At 38.5% G+C, this 24811-nt stretch overlaps 1 protein-coding gene across 3 annotated transcripts in view; it reads left to right on the forward strand.

Moving 5' to 3' along the window:
• sh3pxd2ab (SH3 and PX domains 2Ab) overlaps window positions 1–24811 on the forward strand; it is a 72479-nt gene that overhangs the window by 21930 nt on the left and 25738 nt on the right. For 2 of the 3 annotated variants that reach the window (XM_032552956.1, XM_032552957.1), the window contains exons 3-7: window positions 3924–3999; window positions 4861–4937; window positions 5584–5675; window positions 11173–11204; window positions 22499–22627. In XM_032552956.1, coding sequence (XP_032408847.1) covers window positions 3924–3999; window positions 4861–4937; window positions 5584–5675; window positions 11173–11204; window positions 22499–22627 — 406 coding nt within the window. Of the gene's footprint in view, window positions 1–1043; window positions 2734–3923; window positions 4000–4860; window positions 4938–5583; window positions 5676–11172; window positions 11205–22498; window positions 22628–24811 lie in introns of those variants that run through there. The other variant, XM_032552958.1, reaches the window with a different exon arrangement.

Genomic DNA, 24811 nt, shown 5'->3' on the forward strand with positions numbered 1-24811 from the left:
TTTTTGCTCTTACCTTTTTTCTTTCTGACAGTTGCTGTGGAGAGTAAGCGTAAAAATTACCATTGCTTTTTTTTCAATTGGGAGTACCAGATTAGCATGAGCTCATATAGTACCAAACTATGACTCCAAATCCCAGAAAAGTTGAAAAGGAGGCTTCATGAACATGGAGCAGGACCAAAGAGTGGAGAGACAAGGTTGAAGTTCAAATAGTCTCTTCCATCAATCATAATGGGCGAGGATTACAACCCTGATTCCAACATCATTCTGTCCGTCTTCTAACTGTTCAACCAGACAGAGGTTTAAATTGGAGCAGCAAAAGCATGTAGATTAGCAGTGCTTGGCAACAGCTGATAGTCTTGTTTATGTTACTGATGAATATCCTCTGAACCTGGATATTGAGCTGTTAGCTTATCATGACAATTACGAAACTGTCACACAGAAAAAGTTAAGCCTGACTGCTACCAAACATCCTTTCCGCCCACTGAATACCATTCACAGTGACACTTTGAAGATACTTCCACAAAACATTTAACCCTCTGATGCATGAATTATGATCCTTTGTGTCAGAATTTTTTTTCCATTTTTTAAAATTCTTTTCTTAAGGCATAAAAAAGGTAGGAACATTTTTTTGTAAAAAGAATTTTTTTTTTTTTTTTTTTTTTTATGTGATCAATTGTAATTTTGTCCAAATACAAAGTTGTTATTTGAAAAGTACATCAGTAGTATTGTTCCTTAGGGGTTATCTGATGTCACAATATTTTTTTTACTTGCAAGAGTCGTCTACAGTAGAAGGAGGGACCGGGTCTGTTCTCATGCTTTTTTGTCTGTCGGCCATATTGTATTTAACAAAAATAATTTCTTGTATTTGCAGCTTATGGCCAGTAGTTGATGGTATATTTTATGATGCATTAGTGTCCACTTCAGTGGTCTGTGTGCATTTATAACATAAAAATCCACAGGAAGCACAAGAAAATGGCTTTTAGATAGCTGTCCACTGTAGTGACCACTATGCATGAAAGGGTTAATTTCCTGTTGGCATAAGTAAAGTATATTTGAATTAAACTGAATCCAGCAGAGGTAAAGTTGCTAAACATATGAGTAGAATGATTTGTGTGACATGGTAGAGTTTTTCTTCCATTAAAAACGAAGCAAATCTGAGAGTTTTTGAAAAAACTCTTTTACGACTGTCCTTTCTGAAGAAAACAACTATCAAGTAGGTGTCAAATAACAACCCAGAGATGGAATCAGATCGTTTTCCCACTGTAGCATTCCTCCTTACTCCCCCTGTCCCAGATTCCTCCCAGAGCACTTCTTTGTCCGCTGAAGTTCTCAGTCTCTCTTTGTTTTAGCTGCTCTTGTTCTCACAGCTTAGTAAAACTGCTTAACATGTCAACAGTTATTATTTCAGACAACCTGCTTTGCTTTCTCCTGTTTCTGGAATTTTGTGTAGTAATTATGTGGTGCCACTTTCAGGAGAACTCACCCCATTTTTAAGGGAACAGCCTAAGAGGCGTCATAAGATAATTGCACCTGCTAAGCATAGACATTTTCACTGGGGAGACATTGCCAGTTAATACACACATATGTTATGACACATAGTGGCCCATAAAAGTGTAACAACCTCTTTTGAAAAGCCAGAGTTTTTGTGATGGAAAAAATTATTCCAGATTTATTGTGACATGTAACCTGAAGATTTCAATAAAAAAAACAAGCAAAAAAAAAAACAAGAAAATCTTTAAGAATGACTTGCCCACGCTCTCTTGCAAAATGTTACTCGAAATCTCAATTTTGACTGCCTTCAGGAAATAAGATGGCATTTTAACAGGAAAACTGAAGACTTTTGAGAGCCACTGCATGTGGTTGTGTCTCCCCAAAATGAATAATAAATATAATGTAGGCAATGTTGTCTTTCTAAGTTGTTGACATTAAATCATAAAAATCTGTTGGCTCAGGAGACTGTCAAGGCAGGTCCTGGAGGATGATTTCATCCTCATTTCTGAATAGGAACACATCATGTGAACTTTCCTGACTTGCGCGGGTGATTAGCTACATTCAAGTGTGAAGCTGAGTGTGCAACTTTCCTGTTCAGAAAAAATAATGAAGTTGCCAATATATTGTTATAACATGAAGTTTGTACCCTTTCTGTTAAACTCTGTTATTTATCTTGTATCATACAAAAAGACAGGGTGGGTTTTTTATGCATTTGTCAGCTTTTGCCCTTCTTAGTTCTTGGAGCAAAAGGATTCAATCTTAGTGGCTTGTCTGCATGTGTGGTTAACCAATGCTTTTCTTTATGCCCTGCCCTCTGCTTCACCCTAAACAAAGTGATGACTGTCATTTTTTACACAACCCAAAGCCTCCTAGCTGCCCAGTTCAGAGGAGGAAATGCTGTGCCCTGCAAGTAATTTTGACATTTAGCAAAGGCAGTGGAGTTGACCAGGGAAACAAAGAACCGCAACATGGGAAACCAAACCACCCCTTTGAGGAAAAGTCTTACAAACAACTCCTACAGACCCAGACAGGCTGGGTCCAACTTTACCCACGAACTGGATTCTGTTTGTCCACCTGGTTCTTTTTTTGAATCAGTTTATAGTGAAACTAGTCTTAAGGTCTCCTCCTCCTTGGAGCTCGGTGTGATTCAGTTTGACACCCACACTCTGTGCTGTTAGAGGGAGCACATCTGGAACAGGGCAAGGCAAAAACGTCTTAGCCAGGACTACATCTGGATTTCAGGTCTGCTGTTACTACAGATGGTCTCTCATGTGTATTTATGAAATTATTAAAGTTTGTTGCCAGAAAACTAGAAACACTTCTCTGCTGTTTCCTGCACTCAGCAGAACATGCTCATCCACCCCACAAAGCTTGCAGCATATACACCGAGTATGGCAGTACAGTGTTGTGAAAAAAAAAGATATTCCTCCTTGCGTACTTCTCCTGGATTTCACTTTGAATAATTTTCCTGCCATATAATCCAAGTCTACAGTCCAAGGTCACAAACAGATGGCTGGACATTCTCCCTCTGGATTTCCTGACAGAAATCAGAATTCATGGGTCCATGAATTATGCCAGACAAGGCCCTGAAGCAGTAAAACAGATCTACACCATAACACTTTCACCATCTTATTTAACTGTGGGTTATTATGGCCTGTTTTGGAAATTGTGTGTCAGTCTTATCTCAGAACGCACATCCCAAAAAAGGCCCATCGAATATTTTCCCCAAATTCCCAGGTATCATCAACATGCCATAAGATTGGCCTTTCTGGTTTCTTTTTGGTCAGAAGTGGTTTTTGTCTTTGGAAACTCCCGTGGAGTCACTACTGAGACTCCATCACTTGAAAACTGCATTTTGCAGTGTGTCTTTCTGACATCCAAATTTGTTAGGTAATCTGAAAGGTTCGACTGAGGTAAACACAGAAAAAAAAAAATTAAGAGACAATTGTTTTCACAGCATTGCATGTGTTTATACATGACCTAAGGATATGCACAAGCTTCCAAATTTGTCCCTAATCTGGTATTAGAATTCAATCCCGTCTGAGAGCAGAAACAACTACACCAGTGTGTTTTGCTGATACTGTTTGTCAATTACAATTTAATACATTTTTTTCGTTGCTTGCTTCTTATGTGTAAGCTGTTTACACTTTATGTGTGTCTGTTGTTTAACAGCCCAGTTTTCTATCCTCAGTACTTTTTCCCTAGTCAACATGGGCGAATTAACCTTACCATGTAAAAGTGAAGTGAAGTTAGTTAATTCAGTAGCAAATAGATGTAATACATTTTAATTCACACACAGAGACAACAACGAGGTGTGGTGTTTTAATATAGCTTTTATATTTTATTTTCTTTTAGCATCAAAAACAGTTCAGGTGTTTTTTATGAGAATGTGAAACATTTCCGTAACCATTGATGTCATTTTACTCTTGCAGATGCGAATCCTTGACAAATTCCCGATAGAGGCAGGACAGAAGGATCCCAAGAAGAGAATCATTCCTTTCTTACCAGGTAATAAATGTTTCACTCTACAGTTACAAGGCAATAAATTAACAACTATACACACACCTTGTTCAGTTAATTGGAATTCCTTAACACCTCAGCAGAGCAACAGGCTCATCAAATCAGTACTGCTCAACGTTGATTCAGCGATTCATGCAAATGGAGCCAAGTGTAGTGTGCAAACTTTTAAGTAAACCGTAAAGCTTTTTTTTATTGTTCTTATACAATGTTGTGATTTTCAGATAATCTGGATCATATGTTTTTATATACTGTAAACCACAATCATTAACTTTAACACAAAGAATTCTTAAAAAATATGACTATCAGTTAAACAAATCTATGTCATTTACCAAATTTTTAATTATTAAATCAAATGGCTGACTATTTCCATTCAGAACGGCTGTTTGTCTCCCCTCCTACACTGTCCACAGCTGTGCCCACCACACTGCATTGTTTTATCAACTACCAGGCTGTAGCCGGGCCAAATCAATTTGTGGCTGGCCATGTTGGTAGGAGGTTAGCAGAGAAGGATTTGTCTAATCTGATAAAGTTGTTGTGGGCCGGAACGGAGGAGAGTAGTGAAGAGATCCTTTGTTAGATAAGTCTCGCAGCTCAGGCATGGTCCGTGTTGTTTTGATCACACTGGAGGAACAACATGGCCTGAGCTGTGTTTCTGCAAGGGAACTGTTTGGTCAAATTTATTTTTTAGATTCTACTGGAGGTCAGCCCCCAGATAAGTGTCAGAGTATAGCAATGAGGGGGCTCTGGTTTCACTGTCAACAAGCCAGTTAATAAAGATTTTTGGGGGATAAAATGTATACCTCAATTTTTGCTTTTGAATTTCACAACTTTTGCTCTGTTTTTGTTCAGGTAAAGTCTTGTTTCGTCGCAGTCACATTAGAGATGTAGCTGTCAAAAGACTGAAGCATCTGGATAACTACTGCAACGTAAGAATTGCATAAAACATTTTTTTCTTTAATTTGTTTGCAGCACACACCAAATAGAGTTTGGGAAACACGCAAACGCTTGCCAACGTATCTTCAATGCAGGGCTCAGCTTTTCTTTTTTTAATCTCCCCCGCCACCAGCCTCAACAGGAAAGCAGCTTCTCTATCTGTAGTGGTCATATCCTGTCAGCAGTGCTAATAAGACTCCTATGAAAGAAACATGGAAAATACGGGGTTAGGAGGAATGACTCAGCAGTTGTGGAGAAAAGTATAATCATCAGCTCAGACCTGTTCCTCTGCATTCTTTTTGTTCAGATGATCAAGAACTCCTGGAATGTTATTCAAGACGACTTTCTTTTTCTGAGGAAAAAAAAAAGAACACTCGTGTCACTTTTGGCAACAGCTTTTGTTTTTCTCTTAGTGAGAAGTTGTTGTAAAAGCATCAAGCTTTACTGTATATAAATGCAGTTGGCTAACAAGCTTTGACTGAATTTCTGTCAAACTGAGACCGTCTGGTCTTCTCATCTACCTCAATTTGCAGATACTAGCTTACTTCAGTTTTGGTTGAGCAGCTTCACCAGAAATGTCACAAGTCATAAATGCTTCCAATGAAATTAAATACACACAGATGCTATGTTTACCCACAGGCTTTGATGAAACTTCCTTCTTCCATTTCGGAAAGTGAAGAGGTCCTTAAGTTCTTTGAAACCCGACCAGAGGACCTCAACCCTCCCACAGAGTGAGTCACTGGAAATACATAAAAAAAAACAACATCTATAAATAACATCATGACCTCCATCTCAAAAGTATTCATTCTCCTTGAACTTTTTTACCTTGTGTTTTATTACAAACACAAACCATGACTGCATTTTCAGTTGTATTTTACGTGATAGACCAACACAAAGTAAAGGACGTTAGCTGGAAAGGAAAATGATGCACGCTTTACAATTTTCTTTGAAGTGTAGTGTGGATATGTAATCAGCCTCTTTTTACTTTGATACATTGATGCCTAAATAAAATTTCAGAACATCCAACAACTTTAGAAGACACCTTATTAGTAGAGTCCAGCTGTGGGAAATTTTATCCTACAGCTATAAATTTAGCTGTTCTGTGAAGGCCTATAAGTGTGGTCGATAATGTGTGGCATAAGGTTGCCACAGCATTTAAACCTAAACACATCATCTCAAAGGTGAAACATGCTGGTGGCAGTGTCATGCTGTGAGGACATTATTCAGCATCAGGGACAATGAATCTGGTAGGAGCTTAATACAGCGCAATGCTGTAAGGAAACCTTCTAGAGGCAGCAAACTGGAGCAGACTGGAGGTTTATCTTCTTGCTGAGGACAATGATGGATAACACTTTTTTTTTCTAAGAACAATTGAAATCCTGTACCATTTTTGTTCTATTTCACATTTATGTTTTAAAATTCGTTGAAGGTTGAACAAGTGAATACTTTTGCAAAGTCATTTAAGAGACCAAGCATTGTCTGGTGGGCTGTAAATATCATGTCTGAGTGCGTTTGTCTGGTTCAGCAGCCTGGAATGGTTTTATTTGTGTTGACCCCATCTTGGTCCTACGGCTTCATTTTGTCTGAAATGATGGATTGATTCTGGTCCAAAGTCACCGTGTTTTATTAATAATGATGTCATGGGGGTGACATATGAAGCCAGAACAAATGAAGAGAGATCAGCGGTGTCATACGATTCAGCCAGCTCAGGTCTCAGGGCAGATAAAGGCCTCAGTCAGGTTGTCAGTCATGCTCAGTTCAAAGTCAAAGAGTGGGAGTAATTACAGTGTAGACTGACTGCAAGATTTCTGTTCTTTTGTACATGTTTTTGTCTTTCAAATTTAACTTCAGATGAATTTAGGAAATGTATTTTAGGACTTGTTTATTATTCTGACTGAAAATGAGACTTCTCAGCCACAACCAGGCCCACGACCTCTAACCTCGACTAGCCATGCATGTTAATCCCACTTCAAAGTGGGAGCCTCCTGCAGTCACTGACACAGTCCAGCCCACCTTTAGCTGAGAGGTGCAAAAGTTATACCACCCATACAGTCCAATTACTCATGCTGGAGCTCTACCATTTAAAATGACTACTCATAAGAAGCAGTTGGACTGATGTATAAAAATCTGTTTGTGATTCTGCGAACATTCTCCCTGTAAGGTGTAATTCAAAATAGTGATTATAAGCATGTTTTACAAATCAGTGAAAATGTCAGATAACAGCTAGTTTTTCCAATTACACCATGCAGGGCTAACAGTCAGAAGACGTTGTAAAAATCAGGTTAACTTTAATCCTATCAGTGTATTGGATTCACAATTCATAGGCACACAAACCCACCAGTGTCAGTACTTGTTTGCTATTCTTGTTGGATTCTGCCACCTAATGTTCAATGGACAAACATTCACATAATTCAAGACAAGTTGTTTTTATACCCATCTAACACCAGAGGGAGCTGCTGAACAAGCAAGAAAAGCAAGAATAATCTTGGCATTAATTGAAATAAATATAGCATACTTACTGTGGTAAGAAGCACATTTTGCATATTTTATAAAATCTATGGTAACATTACTAATAAGGGGGAAAAAAATAATTATTACATTTGAACTTTGCCAAAACATGCTTTTGATACGACAGTATTATCCCAGATTCCAAATTTGATCTTGTTATTGATAAATAGTCTATAACAGTATAAAAGGTGATTCTGGATGGAGTTCTGTTGCTTTAAGTCTTATGAAAAGTTGTTGGCGAAAAGGAGTCCGCAGCTTAATTAGCATAATAATACTAGATTATTTAAAAATATTTAATAATGGCACTTATTCAATATTTGAATGTGTTTGTAGGGAAATTGTAAGATGAATAAATAAAAATAACTGAATGATGGGTCAAATTGAGTGATTCTCCCTGACAGCCTTTATGTCTCATTAAAAGTGGGAAAAGGTCCGAAACAATTATATTAGTCTCATGGTTTTTACATCACAAAAACATGGCATTTTAACAGGGCTGTGTAAGCTTTTTAGATCCAATGTATGAAGCAAATGGTAGAGACTGTCTCCAGTGCTGAGGTCAGTGTTCAGGGAAATGACCACTATGAAAACTTCAAATATTTAGGACCTGATATTTAAAGGTTAAAATATAAAATGCCAAATTGGTCTATATTTTAACTTGTAACAATCTTAGTATGCAACTAAGCTCTGCATGCATTTTTAGTGAACTATTGTATTATGATATTAACCTTATATTTTTTCAGATTATGTACAAATAACTCAGTTTAAGCATTTATTTTGTTTCGCAACAATTCTGTCTGGTTTAATATTCCTCATCCAATCAAAACTTTTCATGCAAGGCCAGACTTTTTGGTACACATGTACACCCTAACCCTAATTCCTTAGATTATTTGCACTTCCCTAGTAACTGAAGCAAATGATGAATTAGCCGCCCACATAAAAACAACTGTAATAATTGTAAAACTCAGGAAGTTTGTTTGTTCAAGTAAAACTCTAGTGAAGTTTTAGTCTTTTCATTTTCAACTCGGAGCTTAATTTGGCAGCAATGTTTCAGCGCTGACATCAGTGTCTGCCCATGGCCAAGATTTGCTTCAACTGTTGGCACTTATTCCTGAGTTTACTGGGATTGTGTGTGTTTTTGTACAGCGCCATTACCTCCTCACACAAAACCCCTCCATCGCACGTTTTCTCTGTGCACATAGTCACTCTGCTTTATCATCGTGATTTGCAGTTCAATGATGTCGACCTGTTGACCACAGAGATTAGAGGTTACTCCTGCAGAGGTAAATCTGAGGTCACGCCTGGGCATCTCTGTATCACTGTCATGTTACAGACTGTATAGTTGCTGTAAAAAAAAATGTGAGAGGAGGGCTAATATCTCACATTCCTTTCTAGCAGGCCCACCTATGAAGAGTTAGCTGCAGGCTTGTGCAAACATAAGGTTTCTCAATATGCAAGAAGGGTTTGGACTTTTAAAGATACTGACATATACACAGTGAAAACAAGTCTCTGCAGTGCTGGTTTGCACTAAAAATGGACACAAAGTCTTAAAGAGTTCAAAGAAACTTTTCTCCTTAGTCCTAACGGTTAGAATTAGGAAGAAAATGCACAGAGCTTGAGCTGTGTGCTCAGTCTCCTCCTGGGAGGAATATATAACTCCACCTCTGAGCTTGTGCTGAGGGTCAGAAGTAAGCAGAACAGGTCAGGCATTTACTTCATCCTCAGCTTTTTTCCTCCAAAGCCTCAGTTTTATCTCCACCCAAAAAACACAGTGCATTTCTGATTTCCTACCTCCATGTAAAAATTATAACTGCATGGGCGGTGTTGCCGCAGTGTTATTGTGTGGCATGAAAAGCATTATATAAAGCTCAACATTTAAGCTTTCTGTAAATCTGATCATATTTTGTTTTGTATTAAGTTTCTGAATTTTGTTTGAAAGAAATGTTGCAGTTTAAAACATTGTGCATTTGAATTTGAAGTTGCACTGTTTTCTTCCACATTCGCTTTATGAATCTTGTTCCTGATATTTTGTTTACATAAGTGTTTAATTTTGTGTATCTATTGTAGAAGTATCAAATTTACTCACAGATCTGAAAACAATGAAGTCTTTTGGAAAAATTGTTTAAACTAACATTTATTTTTTGTTGAAAAAAACCCTGATTTATTTATTTGTTCAGATTTGCAAATTATCCTCTAAAACGTCTTCAAAACGTTACAGTGATCAAACGGCTTGATCTGAAAGGCAAACTTTGAGTCAGCAGCAAACTCCATTTAAAAGAGTGTTATTGCAACCTGTTAGTCCTAGGTCTAGTGTGTTTACAAGATTGGAAAAGTACAAACATATCATTTCTGATCACCATGTCCCTGGTCAGAGGCCAGTAATCAGCTGATTTGTCAGAGTTAGAGATGGGTCTTTATATGACCCATCTCTATATGAAGTATATATAAAAACTCTACAGATAGGTTTTTTTAAAGCCATATCAGAAGTGTAGCATCATCATCTGGCATTAGTAAAGTTTCTTTGTTAACTGAAGATGATAAGCATGCCACTTGTTAGACAAGTTTTATCCAACCATGCTCTCATATCCTTGACTGGCCTTGGCTCCGGTCCTGCTGCTGGCCTCTCCAGAGAGCCAGGTGTCTGTTTCCATCTGTGTCAAACCTCAGCTTCTCATCACTCTTCTCTCCGCTGCCCAGTTAACTAAATGAGGAAGAGCAGTCATCCCAAACTTCTGAAAATGGTCTTGTGGTTTGAAATATTTACCTGTTCTCACCTCATGATTCACCCCCATTTATGTTTATGCAGTTTAGGGGATGAAGAGCGATCACTCAAACTGAGTGGACAGCACCTTAATGAGGAACTAATTAATGCATTTGTCATGTAGTCATTTTGTGTTTCTGACTAATTTTAGTAATTGCAAAATAATTGCTGTATAACTCCTCTGGCACAGCTGGAGAATAAATGACAGACATCAAAAGTGATCTCTTCTGAATGAGCTAATGCTGTGCACAAGCAAAGCAAGAAAATACACTTCCGTATTTGATTCAACGGGTGCAACATTTAGAAAGAAACTTCAGAATTAATAAGTACATAAATGTATTTAACCAATCAAGGTTTAAAATATTTACTTGAAAAATCTAAGACTTTTCTGTCAATGCATTTGCTATTTCTATTCACACACTGACATTTAGAATAAGCAGGAGCATAGTGAGTGGAAATTTGCTCTTCTTTGACTTTAGTAGGTTAAAGAACAGAACAGGTTCTCTCACACTAATGATCTGAGTTTAGCCACAGTCTGAACTCAAGAAAGAAGCCTTTCACATCAGAGCATGAATGAGACTTCACAGGGAGATATGACACTGTTATCCGGTCAATAAATGCCGTTCTGTTAAAACTAGGCAGCTGCATGGTGCTGGCATCTAATATTAGAACCGATATAATGCATTTACACATGGTATGCTGGCTGAAGTTTTGCTTTGGCTCCGGTTTTGGCATCATTACTGTACGACTCACCCATTTCTGTCCCACCCGGACTCCCTCCCTTTGGTCGTGGGTCAAGTTCTGCATGCATTCTCCACGAGGGCTTGGCGGATAGTTTTGTGCCAACTGCACTCGGATGGTCTGCATTAAGAAGTTCAGATGTAACCAGTTACCAGATTGATCCGGTTCGATCAATGTCCACTCCCTTTGATCATGGTACTCTGGTGTTGTTTCTTTTTCAGAGACTGTGGAGGATCTGGAAAACGGAAATCAGGTAAGAACATCTCTGAGCCTTTGCCATTAATGTTTGATAGACTCTTTGATTTGCGTCTATTGATAGTCTGGCATTAAGGTCATGTTGTAGAGCTACATTAAACATATTTTACACAAAACATGCTTAATCATAAATTAAATGTTGTTCTTCAGATTACGATTCACATACTCCATATGTAATACTCTATGGTCTTCTTGGCAAAATGCGCAAAAGCTATTGTTAAAGAGCCATGTCAATAGGAAGCCTTTGCATAAACCTAAATGTAAATTAGTCTTTAATCAAAACCCAGTGCTTTCGTCAGATGAGACTAACTGCAACAAACAATATGGTTGTGCGATAAAAAATCATAGTAGAATCTGATTTAAAAACAAACAAACAAATAAACAACAACATATGACTATTGATGGAAGCATGGTAAAAAAATCTATGAGCTTGTAGGCTTTTTCTGCAATAAAAGCTTTGCCATCTTTACCTTGGGTGCCAATCAGTACACCACTGTTTACAACAACTTAATAAAAAAAAATATATATATATATACAGTATATATACAGTATACTGTATATATACAGTATACTGTATATACAGTATATACAGTATATACTGTATACACAGTATACAGTGTATACACTGTATACTGTGTATACACAGTATATATATATACAGTACAGACCAAAGGTTTGGACACACCTTCTCATTGAATTCAATTAGAAAGTGTGTCCAAACTTTTGGTCTGTATTCAGTACAGACCAAAAGTTTGGACACACCTTTTAATTCAATGAGTTTCCTTTATTTTCATGACTATTGACATTGTAGATTCACACTGAAGGCATCAAACTATGAATAACACATGTGGAAATATGCACTAAACAAAAAAGTGTAAAGCAACTGAAAATACCCCTTATATTCTAGTTTCTTCAAAGTAGCAACCTTTTGCTGTGATTACTGCTTTGCACACACTCTGCATTTTCTTGACGAGCTTCAAGAGGTAGTCACCTGAAATGGTTTTCACTTCATAGGTGAGCCCTGTCAGGTTAATAAGTGGGATTTCTTGCCTTATAAATAGTCATGAAAATAAAGAAAACCCATTGAATTAGAAACTCCAAACTTTTGGTCTGAACTGTATATATATATATATATATATATATATATATATATATATATATATATATATATATATATATATATATATATACACACAGTATATACCTGTATATATATACACACACACACAGAGGTTCAGCTCTGTTTACCAAAGTAATTATCTACATTAACTTAAATTATTATTTTTTTAAGATTAACTGTTGAATAAAAATTTATTTTGGCACATCACCACTATTCATTTTTTTTAGGTGATAGGTAATTATAATGTTGCAGGAATATATAATGCTAAATTGTTATGGACACAATTTTTTTTGTTAGTGGACACTATTTTTTTTTTCTTTTTTTTTTTTTAATTTCACTTCTCAACTGTTTAATACAGTGCATGGAGACCAAGACCACCTGTTAGTGCCTCTTCATTTCCTCTGCCTGCTTTGGCTTTTGGGTTAACCTTGCTGTGTGTGTGTATGTGTGTGTGTAAGAGAGTTCAAGGAAGGCAGAGAGTGTGACTCAGCTGAGCATGGGGGATATGAGCGTAGGAGTCAGAAGGAAAAGTATGAAGGCAGTTTAGTGAACAGCTGTGCAGATTTTGCATGTTTGTATGTGCACGCTCTTGCATGCATGCAGTCTTAGAATACCCACATGTATTACTAAATTAAACTCTCTTCTGCAGTCAGATGGAGCTTCTTTGGTCATCCTTTCTATAACGCGCTGGAGCTATGAAGGCCTGTGTCGTAGCTGGCCCATAAAAGTTTCAGTAGGTGAAAAGTGGACACAACTTTGTTCTCTTTTTGTGGGTGGAGAGGCTGCATGGGAGTTGTCACCAACATGAAATAAGATCCCTACCTTATTTCAGCATTCATTCCATTGCATTGAGGCGGTAGATGATGGGGGATTCCATCCACATAGAGAAATGGAAAATTTGTCTTATTTCAGCTGTGCATGTGTGTGTGAGAGAGAGTATGTGTGTGTTAAGCCTATATTCAGCCTGTGGAAGCTATCAGACCGGTTAAAAATCCTTGAGCCATTTTCCATATAGTGCTTCTCACTGCTCAGCTCATATTAATTAGCTTTTAATGGTTAATGGTTAGTAATGAAAACAATGGTGAGAACACACAACAACCTAGTCCTAAGATTTTGTTTCTTTTGTTCTAGCTGTTGTAATTATTTGATTTGGAAACATTCACTGTAGTTCCCTTTCTGGACATTAGTGGTTTAAAAGTAATATTTCCCTTTTAAAGCAGGATAGCAGATAAAGTGAGTCTGTGGTGAGTTTTTTTTTGCTGTACTTGCAGCTTATAGGTTTCATAATTATGGTGCTGGGGTATCCAGAAGAGTTTCCTGAGCCCCTGCCCTGAAGAGGAGAATGTAGCTTTTCACCACAAAACTGCGAGTGGTTAGAGGTTCAGCTCTGTTTACCTGGCAAGCAGAGGAAATCGGAGAATCACTAACTCAAAGCTGATAATTCACTTTAAGCTTTCAATCCCTTTGTTTCCATGACAGTGCTTTCATGAGATTTGTTGGTGTCAAAATTAGGTTTGACATTCGTATGGTATGCTGCTACCGTATGAATCTCATTTGGTTTCATACTACCCAATTTAAAACAACAAGAAAAACCAAAAGAACAAGATGGATAAAATAATTTAATGATTGGCTGCAGTGGTGCAGTTGCTAGGACCAAAGGTCCTTGGTTCCAAAAGAAGAAAAGCCTTTCTTCACTTTGTTTATATTGTGTCCTCTTACATTCGTGGGTAATGTCGGGTTGCTCTTTCTTCCTTGTATAGTCCAAAAATCTGAATTTTAATTTGTCTCTAAAAATCACCCTTGGAGACCCTGCATAGCCACTTTTAAACAATGGATGGCAAGTATGATGCACAGTTTTGTCTTAGTCTGCTAATTTGCATCATACCTAATTTAACCACTGACCTGTCTAGGTTGTACTTTTGCCCAATGACCACTGGAGATAGGCACCAAACCCTGAGGTACAGACGATGGATGGATATATTTTTGTATATCATGCATGTGGTTGAATGAAACAGCTAAACATGCAGCTAATGACAACACAGAAATACCAGAATTTGAGCAAAAAGCTATTGTCTTGTTTTATGATAAACCTTGAAACCAGAAACCAGCAACTGCTAAGTAACAATTATTTGAGATTTTCTAAAGGTGGTGAAATGAAAAATGGTTTATATAAACAGAGACTTAAACAAGTTTTTTTTTTTTTTTTTACAAATATCCATCAGCAGGTCTCATTTATTGTTTTAAAGTAAAACTTGACCTTTTTTTTTAAGTTGAAACAGTCCAGGCTTACTAGTGCATCACAGCCCTCCTGCCGTTTTATGGAGATCTTCTGCATCCTTTGCGGCATATAAATGAGCTTTTAGGCTTGACTGCTTGTTAGCATAAATCATTGTCAGATGACTGCAACTGATGAAGAAACATGCTGTCATAACAGCTTTAGGTCTGAGGTACAGGAACATTGTGTCATCTTCGAAAGCAACAGCATTTGGTTCTTTTTTAAATATGTGAATGTCAAACAAAAGTTAGATCCTCAGATCTAACTTGGGAAAAAAGTAGGAGAGAAAAAGATTGGAGTGCTTGGGGGTGTGCAGAGCATGTGAAAAGCAGCTGGAGAGGAGAGGACAGCCTACGTGGCAAGTGGGGACCATGTTGATGCACTGTCAGTGCAAGACTTGCTGTCTTTAGTTTTGCTGCAGATCTTTGGAGATGGCTACTGTCTGTATACAGTACAGAGCATGTGGTTGTTTCTGTGTCAACTGCATGCTGGTAGATGGGGGCAGGGTAATGAGTCAGACACTGGGTGGGTCAGGAGGTCTGTATGTTTGTTTGCATTTGCAGATGGGTGCGATTGCAAACTAGAGAAGGAAGTCATTAAGCTCAGTCGGTTTTTCTAAACTGCTTGACATCCAGCACTCGCTTCTCTCTCTCTCTCTTTTTTTTTTTGGAACAGCTGCAGATTCTGACTTATGCCACCTTATTTAGTTCTGTTCAAACTTTTGTCACATTTTTACATCTTTTATGTGAGTGTGCTGTTAAATAGTTTACATGCAGAAGTAACTGACGGGTTTCATTACGCCCGGTTAGCTGAAGAGCGGGCCGAGCCGGAAGATGATAATGAAGGAAGTCTAAACCATATCTTTCCTCAACTGTCATAGGGAATGCGATATCTCCATCAAACAAATTGGATGAGAAGGAAGTGCTGACAAGAATGCAGCAGAATATTCAGATAAAGCGTTTGGCTGAGACGTGGGCACAAAACAATGTTCTGGACTCCATACAGCTACCACAGTTGGAGGAGCTGATGCATACAGATGTTTCCATCTTTAAAAATGAGCAGTAAACGTCGTTGTTCTTGCTGACTCCAGTATTTACTCCTGTTTTCCTTTTGGTTATTAGATTTTTCCCAAATAAAAAAAAAAATACAAAGGGACTGATCAAAGTGGTGCGGCCAATTTCGAACCTCAGTATGTTAATTAACAGCCTTCAAAATATGTTTTTCCATCAATCCGGCCGTGAACCGTCGTTATGTATTTATGTTAGGAGCAGAGACGACATCACATCATCTGTGAAAGGAAGCAATCGTTGTTAAACGAGTGTTTTACTCTTTAAAACGAGGACAAATTGATTTGGAGTTGACGTGTTTATTTGTCTTTGGTATCTTATATTAGGGAACAGCACAGTTACCATAAATCTGTCAACATCACTCTTTTCATACTTCCTTTACTCTGAGTTTTCCAAACGACTCCTAATATTTCCAAGTCCAGCTCAGCTTACAATAAATATAAACTGAATGCTCCAAAGTTGGCTTCTTTAGCCCCTTTTTTCAGCTTGGCTTTCAATCTACTCTCTTCCAATTATCCCCAGCTGGATTAGTCTCCATTTGCAGTTACTGCACGGTTCTTCCCCTTTTTTTGGAACCACCTCAGGGGAGGACAAGCCGGCCTGAGCTGGGTGTTGCATGCAAGTGGTTCGATAGTCAGCAGACTGTATTCGTTGCTTAGCTTGTGAATTTACATCAACACAAACATCTCCATTTTCAATCTGCAATGAGACTGTGGTAGTTGGCGAGGTGGTGAGCTGCAAATCAATAATTTCATGGTCAAACCCTGAGATCCAGACCTTTTTGATAATTGTGGCAGAATACAGCAAAGGAGAAACTGGATGCATAAACCACAGTTTTTTTGTTTCAACAACATCTTACAGCTTGTGTGGACCATCTGACTCAATTTTTAAGCTTATGTCAGATAAAAGCTAACTTTGAGTCTTTTTCCTACTTTAACAACCTCCACACCACAGACAGTTGTTAACTCTGGTGGCACTTATGTGTGGTGCGTTCACTGATCGAACAACGGTTTGATTTTTGAGTTTTCACTATTCAGTGGCATTCAAGTGGTCATGATGATTGCTTGGTGCATCTCACAAACTAAAAAATCTATTTATGCTAAGTACAAAAAGTACTGAATTATGTAAAGATACATTTCAGGTATGAAATATTCCCAACCTATAGCATCCGTTATAAGACTTAAGAGAGAAATTTCTCTTTAATCTTTGAAATAATTGAAACTACATTTAATGTACAAAGCTGAAATTGCTGTAGGGTTTTCAGTCTCTCTTGTTAAAACTGAGCTCTGGTTAGGAGGAAGCTCTCTCCTCCCTTAACTCAAGACCAGGCCCCATACTGGCTTCTCTGTTTCTGATAAGTGACCATTTGTCATACCAGACTCCCACCCTGGAGGCAGAGCTGAAGGGTCTCGCTCAAAATAGTTTCAGGACAGAAGCGGTTTTGTACGAGAATAAGAACTCAAATGTGTAAGGCTTTTCCAACATGCAGTTGCGTTACGATCCACGGTCATAAATTTTAAGAAAGAATTGAAATACCTGAACACACAAGTATCAAAATGTGTCAACTTCGTACGTTTTCCCATTTACTATTAATTTATATTAACTACCAACTGAGCCATGATGCTTTTCATCAAGTCCTAAACATTAATTTGTGAGAAGGAATCATTGTATTTCTGGTGCAACCATGTGCAGAGTAGTTCCTTAGTCTATCTTAATTTCCCTTCTGAGTGATTTTGATTAGGTTGACGGTGTTGACTATTGGCATTATTATAGCGAAGAGAGACAGAAAGAGAAAAATTAAAAAGATGAAACCACTATGTTGCATGATCTGCTTTAAGATCCAGTTGAATTTGATGATATTCCATATCTGCTCCACGTGAATGAAATTCTCTTCATAATATTGAACAGTGAAGTAGCCCTCTCCCACCAGGTTTACATCTGGAGCAGGTTGGGTTTTTAGTAAAGCCTAAATGCCTTTAGACCTCAAAATACTAATTGATCATCAAATAATAATATTCAATAATATTGCTTCTGTTCTGCCCCCCTTCTCTTTTCGGGGAACGCATACTGATTCAGTGACACGAGTACATCTGTACTACATTGATCAGCAGATCTGTGTCTCCTTCTAATCCAGCTGCACATCTGCTGCCAATGAGTCAAACAAGGGCATTACGCTTTGCTAGTTTTTACTACTCTTAGCTAAATTATTCCTCCATAGAGATTTTCTGGGGCTCAAAATGCGGAGTTAACACATAAAGACTTTCAGGTCCTAAACAGGAAAAATGAAAACAAAACAAAACAAAAACTTAACAACACTTTGGAATAAAATTGTAGCATAGTCTCATGGTGATGAATCATTGCATCTCTCTCGGTGGTTATCATCTCCGGATGGAGCTTATGATGGAGCGAGTGTTTGAGGGTGGGGGTTGGATGGAATTAGGACGTTTGGGTGTGCCGGGGTGGGAACAGGAGATAAATTTATAAAGCTGAGTGAGGACAGATAAGGACAAAGTGGCCTCGAGGAATAAATATTGGAACTCAAGATGACACACTTTTTGAACTTAAAGCTTCTAACATCTGAGTACTCCACATTCAATGCAAAATATGATATTTTCAGATGAAGGTCAGTGTTTCTTTTAGGTATTTGTTCATGCAGCGACCAGAAATGGAGAGCCTGAGAGTTTTATGCAATGTATGTTACTATGTGTACCACCTTAGCAAACAAGGGTTTGAAAAATTTAATGATTAAAGTTTTCAAACCTCACAAATGTGTTACGGTTAACAACAATACTCACCTGTAGTCTTTTTGAAATGGTTAGTTTTGCGACAAATTTGACCTAGGTCATGTCCTGGGCTGTTTTCAGTCACGTTTTTCTCTCATATTTTCTTCTTGTTCTGGCTCTGTCTTCCTGCTGTTGCAAAACATTTCATTTCCTGAATGGGGCCAAAATATCAGCTTTTGCCTTTCATTCCTGTTGACTTTTCTGACAAAGTCTTTAGTCCCTCTCATCTGGCCTCACATTTCCCCCCATTCCTGACAGCATTAGTGAATTTCTATCTGCTTTTATTATGTTAATTCCGCTCACTTTATAAAATAATGACTTATTTTTTTATCTGTGTCCATTTTGTGTGTAATTATTCCATATATTTCACTTAGTGAATTTCGTTACTGAAATTAGTAAACTTTTCTACAGTATTCCCAATATATGAAAATTATATGTAGGTCTCAAATTTCACTGGGTCATTCAAACACATGAACCAGCTCTGATATAAACCATTCCAGTGTAGCTCTGATATGTTTAGGGTCATTGTCCTGGTGGAAGATGAACTTCCACCCCAGTCACAAGTTTTGTTTAGCATGTTTTCATCCAGGATTGCCTTGTATTTAGTTGCATTTTCCCAACACCTCTGAGCAACTTTCCCACATTATCTGTATCCCCATAGGAAGTTTCTGTCTCATTTTTTCTAAACAATTGTCAAAGATCTTCACAGATAAGATGCACTTATGATAGTTTGCACACAGGCAGATGTTGACTGCGTTGGACTTTATTTAGGGCTTTAGAGTAAAGATGGTAAAATACACACCACACCTTTCAGATTTTAATGAAAAAATGTTTTTTATATGAAATTCCAAATGAAACTGAAGATGTGTATTGATGTTTAAGGGGAATGGATACATTTGCAAGGCCCTGCACTTGCATATTTTTTACTGCTGTGGGGAACTTACTGGTCGTGAAAAGAATAAGGACTATTCAAAATAAAGCCAAGACATAGTTAAACATCAATTTAATGTCAATAATCATCTCTTCATCTTAACAAATACATTTGAGATGCTTTTATATTACATGACAGTAAACTGACTGCAGCACACATTGAAAAAACAAAGTACACTGCTCTAAATGGGCAATTATTGCATTTATTTGAAAACTGGTGACGTTTATAGGGTTTATCAGTATTTGAGTCACAAGTCACAATGAATTGTAAGTAAAGTAGTTGTCACATTATTTACTGACGATCAAGTAGTTTTTTTTTCTGCTTCCAACTTTGTGGTTTGTCAAAACATCTTGCATAGATAAGCCATCAGAAACCACAGCCCAACCACAGTAACCGAGTGTCAGACTCTTTGGCAGCATTATTCAGAGAGATGCTGATGAGGCTGGGTTTAGATTTGTAAGGTAATAGCTCTCCCATATTGTAGATACAGTTCATAAAAAGAAGAGTGAGGCTTCAAGTTTTTGTTCCTTTTTACTAGAGTGAATCTTAGATTTTGAAATAATAAGAATAAAACCAATTGTTTCTGAAAGCAGTTTGTTCCAATCCTTCTTAAACAGCTTCAGACCCACAAACTAATCACTGTAGAGTTTTTCAACTGTGATGAGTATTGGTTGAGGTATGTAGCATCGCTAATTTTATCCACTTGCAGCGCCTCAAAAAACTATTCTTGCCTTAACTTTTTTTTTTTTTTCAAAATTTGTCTCATTACATCCATGAACTTGGTGGAATCACTGGTGGAAGCTGCATAACACTTGATAGAGTTTCACCTTCCAACAGAAAAGGAGCCCTCAGCTACAACGGCTGCATGTTTAGAACAGAGTATATTCACATCCTGCAATGGCCCAGTCAAAGTCCAGACCTACAAATAGGACTCTGTGTCAATACTTAAGAGTTGGTCACAGATTTTTTTCCATCCAATCTGGCTTAGTTAGAGCTGTTAGCTGAATAAGAATAGGCATACATGGCAGTGTATAGATGCAAACAGCTGGTAAAGAGTTTCCCCAGAAAATTATGTTACCGTTCACTTCACAGTTTTACACAGCTTTGTGTTGATCAACCAAATAAAATGTCAATCAAATACATTACAGCTTGACAAAATACTAGAAAGTTCAACAATGTATTCTTGCTTTATATGACTACAGTTCTTAAGTCGTATAACCATTATCACAGAATGCCCTATTGGAAGTAATTTTTCCACTTTAATCAAGTTTCTGAAACTTATCACAAGACACAATATTTCACAACTCAAAGTAAGGCTCTGACACCAGTGATGGGAATAGATCAGGTGCATGTTTTAGTTCTCTCCCTAGTTTAACGCACCTTCATCAAATGATGGCTCATCAGAAGGGCTACGATGAACATTGACTTGCTGAGGGAGAGAACTAAATCATGCAGGATGCCGGCCCTCGAGGCCCAACTTTGGGCACCCTGGAATAAATGATGTGCCTTTTTCACATGTTATTGTCTCTAGTGGGGTGCTGGTGTCTATCTCCAGCTAACGTTTGGGGCGAGAGGCGAGGTACACCCTGGACAGGTCGCCAATCTGTCACAGGGCAACACAGAGACAGACAGGACAAACAACTATGCACACACACACACACACACACACCTAGGGAGAATTTTAGAGAGACCAGTTTACCTAACAGTGATGTTTTTGAGCCGGAGTACCCGGAGAGAACCCACACATGCACAGGGAGAACATGCAAACTCCATGTAGAAAGACCGGGCCAGGAATCGAACCCAGGACCTTCTTGCTGCAAGGCAACAGTACTACCAACTGTGTCACTGTGCAGCCCGTGATTACGAGTAGTTTAATTCAAATTTGTAAATATAATGATGATGTGCAAAAATGTCTGTTTCATGATGTCTGTAGATGCTGCCTGCAGTGGAATGTAGTGGTGAGAGGAATCTCTGCAGCAGTACCTCCTTCTGATAGCAGCTTTAAACTTAGTGTCCAACTATTTTCAAACCGTTTGAACTAAGTGTCAGCAGGTCTGCATTTCCACATTCCTGTAAAATTCATTCAGCGATGGTTGTTTTAAAGAATTCTTTATTAGTAAGTCTTCAGTGGAGCCCAGTTAATGAAACTTGACACTTGCAGATAGAAATAAATTACTGTATTAAATAAGTTGTATGCTCTTTAAATCTAATAGCTCTGAGGCTATAAGTGATTTACTTTTGTGTGTTTTTGTCAGGCAGAAATTTATTTATACCCCCTTAGGGTCCAACAGGTTAAATGGCTCCACATATCCAAACATGTCTTTCTTTTTTTTTTTTTAGAGGTCACTTATCTTATTTGCTTATGAACCAGAAATCTGGTGCAAAGATGGAACACATCAACAAAGCAAATGAAAAACGGAGTCACTGCCAGCGTTTATATGGTTAACTTAGCGATGTGGCGAGAAGAAAGGTTCTATTGGCTGGGCTGCATGCTGGAGTCAGAGCTCTAGTGTTTCACAGAGCCACAGGTCCACCCCTCTGTGCAAAACTCCAACCCCTTCATCTGGTTCCATTTAAGGACCCTAGTGCCGACTCTTATGATTGGCTTACACCACCCCCCCTACTCTTCCTCCAGCTCCAACCCCACTGAGGAGAAGGAGGCTTTTTAGCAGATGGTTTATTTTCCAAGGGAAACTATTTCTTTCTCAGAAATTTCTGTCCTGTCTTCAGTTGGCTTCAGCTCTCTGTTCTCCATCTGCACTGCTGTTGCAATTCCTTCAAAATATTGTGCTTGCATGCCCAGCTGCATCTGATGACCTGGGGAAGGACACGTTCACTTCAGCAAAAACAGTTTGGATTTTCGCCTGTAATGGCCTGATCATTTTCTTTTTGAAGTTCTTTTCATAGAGCTTCGACTGCTCTGTTGCCCTTGATGTTCAGCTAGATGGGGATGCAGCTCTATGGCTAGGCTGTGGGGAAAATGCACTGAACCCTGTGAATACTGCAATTGGCTACACAGACAGAGGGGTCTATGGCACAACGGGTGTCCAGCAGCCGTTCTCGTGGACCTATGGCTGGCAGCTGGCTGACAGCATGTTTTTTCCCGTCAACACCAGGTCTGGACGCTTCGGACCCCATGCTCCTGGAACAATACGTGGTGGTGGCCAATTACGAGAAACAAGAGCCTGCAGAAATCAGTCTCCAAGCGGGTGAACTGGTCGACGTCATTGAGAAGAGCGAGAGCGGTGAGTAATCAAAACAAAAGGCGCCATGTGTTGCTATGTGTGTGTCAGGCTCTGACTGACAGTTCATCAAATATTGTGTGCGAATCCCAAACCAGCCCTTCACCCCTTTTCTACAAACTTTGATTGTTGTTACTAATCCCCATCTGGAGGCTTTATTTGGCTCGAAGTTAGCCCTGTTTTTTTTTTTTTACCACTGTTGGTTTTGGCTGGGAGCCAAAATATTGCCTTTAGCAAGAGGAATGTCTTCCAGAGTCATATTAATTATTCTTCCCCACTTTAATGGGAAGCCAGAAGGACATGCCGGGTTTACAAATGCCAGCTGCAGAGAGCCCTTAGTCAGCTGTTTAACCTCTGGAAAGAGCCCAAAGACAGAGTGAAGATGCTGTTTTAAGGTGCACATAAATCAGTGGGACAGTTGTAAATGTTTAATGAGTTTCTTGCATGCTCATACGACTCAAATAATTTAAATTGACAAATTTGCTGTGACGTGTTTAGATACTGTTTTCAATTACAATAGACACCAGTAGTTACTTCAAATTACTTTGAAACAAAAACAAACAAACAAACAAAAAAACAACAAGAGATGCACCAATCAGAATTTTGTGGCTGAACTTTGGCAGAATTTTGGAGTTCACATTTTAACCTGTCTTTAGCATCTTACATTAGAAATTAAAAAAAGCAAGCATGACTAGAAGCACAGCCCTGCTGTGTTTTTCCCTCAATAGCAGGAACCCAGTCTGTTTTGCACCATCGACTGGCCTGTTGGTTCACGGACTGGCTGGGTGGGTGGCATCTACTCTGTATAAAAAAAACCAATGACAGAGAGAACTGGGGTTGTCCTTTCTTCCTCCAGTTTAGCAATGATACAGAATACAATAAAACCTTTTCGCAATGCCACACGCTGTTGTGTTCCTTCATACAGGTCAAGTTTACCAAGAGGAACACACAGATGTTACAAAGAAATGTGCAGTTTTTTCCCCCCAAATACAACATTTTCCCATTGTGATTGTAAAGGAGATGGGAATTATATTTATTCTTTTCCTGGGGTCCAGCACTACAAGACTGAAGACTGGATTCTTACCTTAACTTACCTTACCTTAAGAATCTAAGTGTTAACAAGAGGGTTGTTAAAATTTCCAATCCAGTATCCTCCATGGCAGACAGAGGTTGAAAGCTGAAAAGGAACGAAAAGAGCAATTATCTACTACAAGGCTTGCTCTCTGTCATTCTCTCACAGCCTGCTGACTGCTGACATGTTTCAATAGGTAGAAAATAAAGTTTATTTTGTAAATAACTTCTTAAATTTCTCTGCTTTCTTCTGAGTCACCTGAGTCTTCTTCGCTCAGTAACAATATCCACACCAAAGACCCTTGATATTAGTGTGACCTGTTTGCTGCTCTGAGAAAAAAACAACAATAAAAAAAGAAAAAAAAAACTTTTTGAGTTTTTGACCAGGCCAGTCGCCAGTTATAGCCGATCAGATTGTAAATCATCTGATTCTGGTCAACAGCTGATTTCTTTGTGCTTCTCCACAAAAATGAAGACAAATAAAAAAAACATACAAAGCTGACAATTGCATTATGTCTACACATATCAACAAATAAACGCTCCAAACCTGGTCTGAGCACCTGCCTGGCTCACTTTCTTAAATAAATTTCTTATACAAAGCAAAAGAGCAACTGCAGAGTCAAAGGCCTGGTAACAAGGATTGACGTTCAGCTTTAACGGTCTGCTGAGACAGTAAAACGGTAATGGGAATCATGTGTTCCTTCGAGCCAGAAAGGAGAAACAGAGATGCAGCAGGAAACTGTGACGAAGAAGGCATGTTGACCTGCCTCTTCACGGTGGGTGTGAGTGCCACACTGGTCCTTAAGGAAGAAGGTCCACAGAGGTGGGTTACTTTGAAGTGTCACATGTCCCGCCTTCGGGTTTGTGGATTTGTTCTTCCTCTTTGCTCCAGTTGAGTTTCAGCCCAATGGGGAGCCACAGTCGGGCGGATATTCCTGCACCTTAAAGTGGTTTCGTCAGCGGCCTTATATGAGTTATTTCCAACATGAATTTAAACTGTATGGCGCTGTGCTTTTAAGAAGAGGCCCTTTAGGGTTGACAGTTTGTGCTCACCACTTTGCATCCTCATAGGAGATGATCTGCCAATATGTCAGGCATTGTAGAAGTTCTGGAGAA

Source organism: Xiphophorus hellerii, chromosome 22 (assembly GCF_003331165.1).
Source record: "Xiphophorus hellerii strain 12219 chromosome 22, Xiphophorus_hellerii-4.1, whole genome shotgun sequence".
Lineage (NCBI taxonomy): Eukaryota > Metazoa > Chordata > Actinopteri > Cyprinodontiformes > Poeciliidae > Xiphophorus > Xiphophorus hellerii.